The sequence below is a fragment of the Quercus suber genome, unplaced genomic scaffold (assembly GCF_002906115.3).
Source record: "Quercus suber isolate HL8 unplaced genomic scaffold, Cork oak 2.0 scaffold_2, whole genome shotgun sequence".
In the NCBI taxonomy this organism is placed as follows: Eukaryota; Viridiplantae; Streptophyta; class Magnoliopsida; order Fagales; family Fagaceae; genus Quercus; species Quercus suber.
The window spans coordinates 207,803-219,228 of record NW_027069469.1 but is presented as its reverse complement, the minus strand read 5'-3'; the positions used below and the strand labels follow the sequence as shown (position 1 = coordinate 219,228).

The 11,426-nt window shown below is 36.5% G+C and overlaps 1 protein-coding gene and 1 non-coding gene across 2 annotated transcripts; both read right to left on the bottom strand.

The window, feature by feature from the left end:
* Positions 1 to 3,265: 3,265 nt before the first annotated feature.
* Positions 3,266 to 3,360, bottom strand: LOC111996772 (small nucleolar RNA Z43). Its single transcript, XR_002881282.2, has one exon. It is a non-coding gene; the product is annotated as a small nucleolar RNA Z43 (small nucleolar RNA).
* A 3,088-nt stretch (positions 3,361 to 6,448) lies between these two features.
* On the bottom strand, positions 6,449 to 10,838 carry LOC111991485 (uncharacterized). Its single transcript, XM_024023289.2, has 8 exons — positions 10,289 to 10,838; positions 9,462 to 9,674; positions 9,149 to 9,349; positions 8,256 to 8,363; positions 7,951 to 8,088; positions 7,584 to 7,835; positions 6,943 to 7,263; positions 6,449 to 6,852 (listed from the first exon to the last, which is right to left on the bottom strand). Exons 1-8 carry the CDS (start codon positions 10,799 to 10,801, stop codon positions 6,679 to 6,681), a joined length of 1,920 nt encoding a protein of 639 aa, XP_023879057.1. The 5' UTR covers positions 10,802 to 10,838; the 3' UTR covers positions 6,449 to 6,678.
* Between the last annotated feature and the right edge of the window lie 588 nt (positions 10,839 to 11,426).

The window sequence follows — 11,426 nt, the reverse complement described above, 5'->3', positions numbered from 1 at the left end:
ATGTGTAAATGAATTGAGTAACAACTTGGTTTCAACTCAAGAAAAAGTTTCTTTATTTTCGTTTATTTCGCAAATAAGTCTGTTGTTCCAATTCAACCTAAGGAAAAGTTTGTTTATGTTCGTTTGTTTTGCAAATAAGTCCAGGTCATGTGTTTGTAAACAAGTTTGTAAGAATGTTATAATCCTAGTGTCCCAAATGAATTAAGTGTAAACTTAACCAAGTGTATATAAGTTCTTGGGCGCCCTCTCCTTGCAAGCCGATATTCAAGGGTGAGTTTTACCTATGAGTTTGTAAAAAAGAATATGGTTCACTTTAAGTGTATATGATAGGCCAAAATTGGGAATTAATCATGTTTGCCAAACAATATAATTAGTAGACACTGTTTTGAAAATATATTTTATACTAACATCTTGAGTCTAAAAGACTCGATTTAGAGCCTATAAATCGAGTCTCAAAGACTCGATTTTCATGTTCTGATTAGATCTGAGCCGACGCTTTTTCACGTGACGTCTACCTGGAAATCAAGTCTTAAAGATGATTTATATTTGTAAAACACAGTGAAAAGATTTTCAAGTGTCTGGAGTACAAAACACAGATCAGCCACCGTCAACCACCACCAAATACAAGCACAGACCAGCTACTATCAACCCACAAATTTGAGCATTAATCCAACAATTCAGCACAAATCCAACCAAATCCACCCCCAACAACCACCTAAAATCCAAATTAAAAAAAAATAAAAACCCCAAAACCCACAATCTGTTTGGCTTGTTGATCGAGGTTCTCTGCAAGAAAATCCAAAAAACCCATGGCCCTAAGAGTCAGTATTTTAAAGGGTGGCAGGATCGGTTAGGAGTTTGGGTGACTATGGGTTGACCGGATTGGTAGTTTGGAGTTTGGGTAGCTGTGGCTGGATCGGGTGGCTGTGGGTTGATGCCTGGGTAGCGCGGCGTGGGTCTGGTGCGATGGTGGCGTGGTTTGGTTGAATCGGGCGGCTGTGGGTTCTTTGGCTTCTGGTCAGGTCTGCATGGTGGCGTGGGGGATTGTCGTGGTTTGATGAGAAGGTGGGGTGGGGTGGGGTGGGTTGGGGGAATGGTTTGTACATGACACAGTTGAACATGTGTGTAAGGAGGCTGAATATGTAGGGTGAGCTTATAAATCGAGTCTTAGAGACTTGATTTCCATATGGACGCCATGTGGAAAAAAATGCCAAATCAAACGTGATCAGAACACTGAAACCAAGTCTTTGAAACTCGATTTATAAGCCCTAAATCGAGTCTTTTAAACATGAGATGTTAGTAAAAAATATAGTTTTGTAACAATGCCTACTAATTATATTGTTTGGCAAATAGAGTTAATTCCCAATTTTGGCCGTATATGATATTATATACTTATATAGACTTGAGATTGCAACGTGTAAGTTTATAAAAAAGTTCATAAGATATTAAATTATTATTTTAATTTATTGATAATATAAATATTTCAATTTGTAGTAACAATATATGATTGGTTAGTAAAAAATATAGTTTTATAACAATACCTACTAATTATATTGTTTGGCAAACAGGGTTAATTCTCAATTTTGGTTGTATATGATATTATATACTTATATAGACTTGAGATTACATCATGTAAGTTTATAAAAAAGTTCATAAGATATTAAATTATTATTTTTAATTTATTGATAATATAAATATTTCAATTTGTAGTAACAATATATGATTGGTTAGTAAAAAATATAGTTTTGTAACAATACCTACTAATTATATTGTTTGGCAAACAGGGTTAATTCTCAATTTTGGCAGTATATGATTATATACTTATATAGACTTTTTTTTTTTTTTTTTTGAGAAACAACTTATATAGACTTGAGATTATATCATGTAAGTTTATAAAAAAGTTCATAAGATATTAAATTATTATTTTTAATTTATTGATAATATAAATATTTCAATTTGTAGTAACAATGTTTGATTGGTGAATCTAATTTTTATAAGTTTGTAAACAAGAATCATTCTATGTAATTAATTAATCAAATAATATAATTTCAACTATATTTCAGCTTTTTTTTTTTTTTTAGTAAAAGATAGAATAATTTAGCTATTAATTATTAGTATAAATGTGTGAAGGTGTAAAAAATTTAGTTGTAGTAATTCATAATTCTGTTGGTAAACAATAATACCATGTAACATCATTTATAGTTTCCTCATCCTTGATTCCCTGTGGCAGATTGCACATACCATTTCTAGTTGGCAAATATCCTTGCTCGTTCTTCACTCAAAGGTCTTCATCTCGTTTGATACTCTTGCTTACCATGACTTCCAAACCCTGGTTCTTGCTTCTCCATTTTCCTGTCATGTGAGTTGCCTATCCATAATCATATCATTTGGTCAATTAGTAAATTCTTGCTCAAAGGAATTCTTTTTTTCACCTCCATTTCACGATGCATAACAATATTTTTTATCTACACCAAATTGCACTCATTTTTTCCAAATCATTGAGTTCCCTATTCCTGCCACCTCATCTAAGAGGCTTCATGGCGAAACCAATGTTTGTATTGGACCATGTGCTCAGGCCATTAGGCACCCATGTGCAGGGACGGAGCCATTCTTTGACTTAGGGGGGCCATGGCCCCCCCAAATTTTGGAAAAAAATCAAGGAGTATATATATATATATATTACAGATTTGAGCAATTTTGCCCAAAATAATTACACTTGCCCCCCTAAGCAAAATCTTTTAAACAAAAAGAAAAATCCCACTAAAATTTACAAATCTAAAATCACAAGAAAAACAAATGGGTAAACCCCAAAAATTAGGCCTATAACAAAATCACCAAAATGGAAAGGCTAAAGAAAATTGAGTACAATCAGACAATTTACCAAAAACATTAGCCCAGCCCTTAAAAAATTTGAAACAAAACCAATCTGACATCAAATCATTCCATCAAATTGCACCCCACCCCCCCAAAAAAAAAAAAAAAAAAAAACCCTAACCCAGAGAGAGACACTAGTACCAAGACGTGAGACCAAAAATGCAGCAGCACGGCACATCGGTAGAGATCTACTTCTGAGAGAGACCAAGAAAGCACCAGCACGGTATTTCCTCTCTAATCTTAGCTGAGCAGAGGCAGAACCTCTTTTCTCTCACTCTCTCTCTCTCTCTCTATAACTCTCTTCTCTCTTTTCAATGGAAGATGGAGAACTCTCTTAATTTTTTTCTGTTTTGTTGCTAAATGAAGAATCATTGTCAATATTTTAACTCTTTTACTGTTTTTTTTTGGGATATATCAGGATGGTCGGCAAGGCCTATTGGGCCAATTACGACAAACGAGACCTTAAATCACAAATCGTCACAGTCTAACTCTTTTACTGTTTGGAGTTTGGACCCACTGGGTGTTTTTTATATTTTATCATTTTTTTATGAACTAACCATATGCTAAATGGGTGATTTTGTTTTTTTATAACATATGCCCATATGAATAAAGGAGCAACAATATCAATGAATAAAGGAGCAACAAATAATTAATGGTGGTGCTTGTTTCTTTTCTTTTTTTCTTTTCTTTTTTTAAGTTGAGATGATTTGAAATTTTAATGGTTAGTTGTTAATATTTAATAAAGTTTGTTGATTGTAGTGTTATGCTACGTGCCTAGTGTTGTTGTGTGCCTTTCTTTTTTTTTTTTTTTTTTTTTTTTTTTTTTTTTTTTAATTTAAACTTTGCCCCCCTAACTTAAACTTCTGGCTCCGTCCCTGCCCATGTGGATAGCCTAGTATCATAGAATTTTTTTTTTTTTTTTTTTGAGGAACAATGAAAAACCCTAATCTGCTCTCACTTTCTCCTTGGTACTCCCCCTCTATTCTAGGGTTCCATTGTTGAGAATGACTTAGGTTGTGAATTATTGTTGGTGCTCATATCATGCAGTTCCTATGTACTGATAAATCCCCAAAGTTCATAGCAGTCGTGTTCATTATCAAAAGTTATGGAAAGACGTTGTAATTCAACATCATTTAATTGTTCACACTTGGTTCTAAGGGTTTGTAAAAATTTAGAGGTACTCAAAATTGGTATTGATATGACCATGGCACATATTTCCTTGTATTTTTTCAACTCGTGGGTTTTTGGTGTGGAAAACCGTCCATCTTTTCAAATATTAACTCTCTTGTTTTCAATTCTCCATCTACTCCCATTTTGGATGAATCCCTTGCCACGAGGATACTTCTCCATGTGTACAAACTTTTTTTTAATCTATATATATTTAAATGCTGAAACGTAGAATTTAATGTTGTTATACTCTTATTGAGCTACCTAGCCAAGTCCACTATTATAGCTCCTCATTTTCCCGTTCTTATTTGCCGTTTCCCTGCACTAGCTTTGAGACCCATTAAAGTGTTTGTTCTTTCTATTGAGTTGCTTTTGCGTGGAAGAATTTTGTTCATTTATTATTTCCTTGAGTTCTTGTATCTCCAAATGCCCGTTGTTACTTGTCATGCTCTCCCCAATTTCATACAAATATTGTCTTCTTTGCTTTAGTCTACTTTGCATATTTCCAAGCTTTGTCCTACTCCAGTGTAATTGTTGTTTCTTGCATTCTTTTATCTTCATGGCAACCCAAAATATATTGTTGCCTTCGTATTCCTCCTATCACACTCGTTTCATAATATCTTTATAATCTTCTTTTTGTGCCCACATCGCTTCAAATTTGAAAAAGATAAAATGTTTTATTTTAGGTTACCGTACATAAATAAGAGGCCATTGCTATCCACTAGAAGTAATTTGTGGTCTGAAGCCGAGAGACGCTGGTATGTTTAATGAGCACCTCCTTGAATGTTCACCCCATATTAATAAGTCAAGTGTCACAATTCCCACCCCCCTCCCCAAAACAAAATCTTGATAAGTTGTGAATAGTAAATAATAAAGTGGTGTTATTTTAACTAGTTTTTACCTTTATCTACAATACTTCAGCAATATGTTTTCCGTTTCAGCAAAATAAGCGATATCTAAACAGACCCGTAAAATCATGACATAACTTAAGTCACGGTTTTAGTTGTTTTTTGGGATGTGTAGAACAATTTAATACCTTGACAACTCAATAATTGTGGAAGTTGTCAAAAATAATGTTGGTAGAATTGCTGATTCCATATTTACCACCATTCCATCTAAAAAATTATCATCTTGTCATTGCTTTTATTTATGGACTCTATTGCACTTTTTGATACTATTCATGGATCTCATTACATTATTTCAACAAACTTTTACCTTTATTTATAGTACTTTCAGCAATAAGTTTTCAGTTTAAACAAAATAAGCGATATCTAAACAGACCCGTAAAACCATGACATTACTTAAGTTACGGTTTCAGTTGTTTTTTGGGATGTGTAGAACAATTTAATAACTTGACAACTTAATAGTTGTGGAAGTTGTCAAAAATAATGTTTGTAGAATTGCTGATTCCATATTTACCACCATTGAATCTACTCACTCTACTAAAAAATTATCATCTTGTCATTAGTTGCTTCATGTAGGGCTGTCCAGGCAAACTGAGAACCCGCCGGAACCGACCAACTCGACTGAAACCAACCCGTCACGACCAAGTTGACACCTTCGACGAGTCGGTGACGGTTCCCAACCTTCAAAACTCGACTCTAGTGGGTCGAGTGGCGGGTTTCGTCCTCAAAAACCCGAGCTACTCGACCCACCCGACAAAACCTCAAAGAAGGCCAAAATCCGGTGACGATATGGTTATTCTCAACTCCGATCCGGCCACGTTTGGCCTTCCTTTACTAAGATCTACTCAAATCCTCACTCAGATGTGCTTAAATCCGGCGAAGCTAGCCCAGATCTACTTAAACTCGGCCAAACTCCGGTAAGCCCGACTCTAACTCGGCCAAATTTCAGCCATATTCCCATAGATCCAGCGAGTTATTAGCCAAATCTTGTTAGTTTCAACCAGCTCTAACGAGATTCGGCTAGATTTCGACCAAAATCCAGCGATATCAAAAAACCCAAAGCCGACGAATTCTCACCCGAAAATTGATACGACCTGACCCGATTGATCTGAAACGTTATTCGGGTCGGTTGCAAGTCAAAATATTTCCCATCCGATAAGGTCGGGTCAAGTTTGGGTTGGGCACAAACCCGACCCGACCTGACCTGTGGACAGCCCTAGCTTCATGTGAAAGCAGAGTCTATGAAAGCAAATTTGATTCAAGGACCTCGAACAAATTTGTTCTTGCATAACTACTGAAATTGTTAAATAAGGGTAATCCTATCAAGAACAAGGATCTCATCAAAGAATTCGATTCCATATTATAAGGAGGCAAGAAGGTCTAAGGGTGAAGACTGATGATAGCTCAATTTAATGTGAACCAATATGGCTATGGTTAGTTACGACACCCATGCACACACCCTGTAATACAAGCCCACAAATGCATGAGAAGAAAACCTAGAATGTTAACTTGAAAGTAAACTTTTTTTTTCTCTCTCTCTCTATTAGATCAAATACTATTACATTCAAATGTTACAACTGTTAATTCAAAGAAAGGGAAGGGGCTAGGAAGGTCAGAAAAGGTACAAGGCTATGGGACTATTAACGTTTTCACCCCAACCAGCCTTAACTGTGTGCTCTTTGGCAACAGCTTTCCCCAATAATGGCAGCTATATAGAACCATAATCAACACGTCATTTCTCTTTCTCTTCATCATCAGAATCTGACTTTGCAAAAACAGGTTCAGGCTGGGTTTGTGCATATGCTGGAGCAATGAACTTTGGATCTTTTGCAGCAGCATCAGCATACTTCAATATAGCTTCTCTTGGATCTTCATCCATCCATGTCTCCTTGATCATACCCCCTTGCTGCAATGGAACTCGAATAAATCTCTTCCACTTGTTTCAGTTTTGGAGTATGAAAAATTGAAGGGAAAAAACTGACAAAGGAGTGCTTACCTTAAGAAGATATTGGGTCAATAAGCTGCCTGCACTAGTGCCAACTCTTCCACCAAAGCCTGGTCCTGTTACTGGGAGTTCAGGCTTGTGGGACTTCATTGGGTCCTTTAATTCTTTCTCTCGCTGACGCTTGCGACTTGGCTGATCTCTAAATAAAGGAAGAGCATGAGGATTGTGAATCACAGGTTTTGCCTCAAAATCATCAATAGACTTCTTCCTTGGGGCACGTGCAACACAAACAAGAGCCCCTCTCTCACTGATGGTTGGATCATATAATAGGTGAGTTCCTCCTTGGCTTTTATCTCCAGCTGTTGCAAATATCTTCCGAAACAAAGAAAAGAATGAATGAAATGAGTACATTTCCTCCTTTTTTACTTCACAACTGTGTTAGTCTGCAGCCTTTTCAAAGAGAGAGGGAGAGAGAGAGAGAGGAAAGCAAATGTCCTTTCACATGTGCACTAATAAAATAACTTATCCACAACAAAATAGCTATGAGACAGGAGTTCAATTAATTTACAAGACAGACATGGTTATGACCAACTATCATGTTTTGGAATAAAAAAAATCATGCTCTACTGTATATAAGATGATTTTAGAATAATTTCAGAAAATAAAAGCATGTTATGTGATCTTTTCTTTACCTGATTGAGCTTTGGGTGCCAAGCACATTGCACAACACTACAAGTTGGGGATATCCCAACTCTGGAAACAAGTTCAAGTCTGGTTCGATCATAAAAGCATAGCAAACCTCCAGTTGTGCTTTCCCTTTCAACTGATGTTCCAGTTAAAAATAATTGCTCATCCGGACTGAACGCGATATTAGTTTGAGCATAGTGGTTTGGGAGATCCTCAAACACCTTAAGTGGCTGTTTTATTTGGCGCAAATCCCAAACCTGCCATGCATTTCAGATATTAAAAGGAGCATACAAGCTAAGACAAATATACAGAATAAGATACAAATCCAATGGAAAGTGAACAGCAATAGGATTTGAACACATCAATAATTACCTTCAGTGAACCATCAAAGCTTCTTGAAAGTAAAATCTGTCCGTCACTTGAGAACTTAAGTCCAGTAATATCATCTGAATGACTTTTTTCAACATGTATGTCTGGCCTGCTTCCCCATCCAGGCTTAAGGTTCCATATCTGGAAAAATAAATCAAGCACCAAATGTAAGAAGTTGATGCAAAGTTCATCATGTCCAAGATCCACAGAAAAAATTATTAGTTGATGCAGACATTAAATAAACCTAGAGATCTTCTACCCTATTGCCATCAATTGGCACAGAGATATCAGGAAACATCAACAATTACCTGTATTGAACCATCTCCTATGCCACCAGCAATGCATTTTCCTTCACAATCCCAGGTGCATGTGGTAACTGGAACCCTCCCAGGTCTTGCAAGCTTTGGTTTGATGACCTATACATCAAATAATTGAAGCATTTAGTTTAAGGTTATTTCAATTCCTAATAGCATATCAACTTCGATAAATCAAATTTTATGATAGCAAAATGTATCCATGTGGCTAAAAGCATTGAAAAAAGTGCAAAAGCACTCTAGGAGCCACTGCAAGCTCCCTTTACTGTAACATTAAGCACTAACAACTTCTCCTAAGAATAATTTCTAGCAGCTCAGAATCATATATCCCAAAGAGCTATAGTAAATTTCATGTCATTTTGCTCAATATATAAAAACCAAACAGCAACTGCTCATAGCTGTTAACACCTTCCATACAATTGTTTTTGATAAGTAACACCTTCTATACAATTTTAACTTTGATGCAGAAGTCCAACCGACCCCACCCCCAGAAAAAAAAAGAGTAAACAAAAATTATGCATGACGATAAACCCTGGATTTTTTTTAAAAGGGCCAGTGGTAAACACATATTGGCATTGTTGTTTTGAACAAAATTTCCACATTCACCTACATGTTTTTATTTCTTGGTGAGGGAGGGGTTCTCCATAGTCTTATTTTGTCAAATGACACTCAAGTTCAAAGCCGTGATTAATCATTATAGGCCAAATGCTTCTGCAACAGATTGGGAGAAGGATTAAAAAAGGAGGTGGGGGTGTGGATCAAGAAAAACCTAGCCAGCTTTTTAAGTTAAGATAATTGACAAATTATGGAATCATTCCACCAAGCATATTTCATCACGAGGCAGTTTTAGCATTATTAAAGGAAAAAAAAAAAAAAAGCACACAAACCTGCTTCTGACTTTTGAAGTCATTTACATCCCATATACGCAACGAACCATCCTCTGACGATGTTAAAATTGTCTCTTTAGCTTTAGGGTGCCACTCTCCACAAGTCAATCCAGTTATGTGGCCCTTGGTATTCTTCAGGTCACGAATATACATATCCCCCTTAACAAACTCACCTAGCGTAAGTCCATCACGGTCATAAATCTGAGAGACAAAGAAGACGGACATGAGTTGGGCTGCAATGACTCTAGCTTTAAAGCAAATACAACAAATGAGGAAAAAAAATGAAAAGAAAGAAGAAGATAGTATGCAGTACCTTAGCTTGTGCTGAGCCAGTCACACACAAGAAACGGTCTGCTGTTGGACTCCAGCTTAGATTACGAACTTGATGACCTTCGGATGGTTCCAGCTGTCTAAATGATGCCAAACGAGAATTCATCCCTTGAAAGTCATACATACGTACCGTATAGTCATAACTGCCGGAGAGAACCCTAGACCCAGAGGGATCAACAGCAAGAGCTGAAACAACCTGCCAAAAGATCAGCATAAACAACCTTATCAACATAAGCTACCAGCCTAAAGTTACTGAACAAAACACACTTTAAAATCAAGATAATCATTTACCCTATATCTCAACTAGATGGTTTTTTTGCGTGAAATTTCTGTGACCGCAAGGGTCTTGACTCTTGAACCTGCAACCTCTCCCTCCACCTAGAATTTACATAGGGGAGGAGGTGCCAGTTAAGCTAGAGCTCATTGGTGCATAGTTCTAAATCTCTTAAAATAACTAATCAATTACAGACACTGACACATTATATCTTTCCCAAATATATTTCCTCATGATTCTTTTGGTGTAAAAGTTCTATCAACTTATTGAAATCATTCTTCTCAAAAAAAAATTATCTTTTTCAAAAGAAAATATTCTAAGTTACAAACAATATCCATATTTTCTAAAACAAAGTATTAGACATTTTATCCCTTCAGCAATAATTTCACAACTAAGCTACTAACAACATGTTATGACTTGATACACAAGTAAATAATCTCAACCAAAAAGAGATGTCACTAGTGAACCAGCAGCAATTTTTCGAAAATGAAACAGAAGTTAGAGAGAGAGAGAGAGAGAGAGAGAGAGAGAAATACCTTGGTGTGGCCTTTGAGAACAATCTCATTACTAAGTGGAATTCGATACTTATTCTCAGTTTCTTCTTCTTCTTCTACTTCGTCCTCTGAATCGCCGAAACTCATTCCAGGAGGCGGTCTCGGCGGCCCAACCATCTCTTCCTCCTCCTCCTCATCAATAGACTCCAATTGGGCCGCAGACGGCCTCGGCGGCCCAATGATCGGCCCAACATCTTCGTCGTCGTCATCGGGAGGCGGTCTAGGAGGGCCAATCAAATCGGCTTCGTCTTCATTGGTAGAAGAGTTAGAGTTAGGGTTTCGAAGCGACGAGAGCCAGTCTTTGGAAGAGGAAGAAAGAGAAGGCAGCTCATCGGTCTTGTTTGTGGTGGCGGTGGCGGTGGCGGTGGCGGTAGTGGTGGAGCGACGAGTGGTGCTGTGGATGGCTTCGAGAGAGGTTTGGGGCTTTGATTGCTTGCCGAATGAAAGAGGGAATTGGGCTCGGACTCCGTCGTAAATCTCAGCCTCGTCCTCCATTTTCGTTTGATCCTCTCGACTTTGCAGCAGCAGCTTCTTCTTCTTCTTCTACGTTGGATCATGGATGGATCATGATGGGCCGGCCCACACCATTCTGACCTTTTCTCCACTATGGATTTCGAGTTTGTAAGTCCAGCCCAGTCCAATACTCAATGCTTTTCCATTTACATTAAAAAGCTAGTAAAAGTCACTTCAGTTTTGGCCTATTACTGATTTTGGTTCATAATAATTTGCTTTTAATCCCTAACAATTTGAACCAATCTTTTTTTAAGTTGCTTTTTTTTTAATAAATGGTAGAAGTATATTAGGAAACCTTTTTAAATTTTATATATTAATTATAAAGGTTCCAATTAATTAATACTCTTAGATTACCTTTTAGTGGATTATTTTAAAAATGTTTTAATACTATTTTTATGAGAAATATAAAAAATTAATTGTTTTTTTTCTATAAAATTTTTTTAAAAATAATTGCTAAACCAATACCTGGCAACACACACACAATAATAAAAGCGAATACCTGGCAATAATGGAGGGTCCCCTTTAAACTTTTTTTTTTTTTTTTTTTTTTTATATGTGAAACCTAAATTGAATTTTGTTAAAGAATATATCAACAGAGTTGTCTATT

Excerpts from the sequence above, each read along its gene's own strand:
- LOC111991485 (XM_024023289.2), bottom strand. The coding sequence starts at position 10,801 with ATGGAGGACGAGGCTGAGATTTACGACGGAGTCCGAGCCCAATTCCCT. Across the intron at positions 9,350-9,461 it reads CTGGCTCAGCACAAGCTAAG|ATTTATGACCGTGATGGACT; the intron begins GTACTGCATACT and ends TTTGTCTCTCAG. Across the intron at positions 8,089-8,255 it reads TAGGAGATGGTTCAATACAG|ATATGGAACCTTAAGCCTGG; the intron begins GTAATTGTTGAT and ends TTATTTTTCCAG.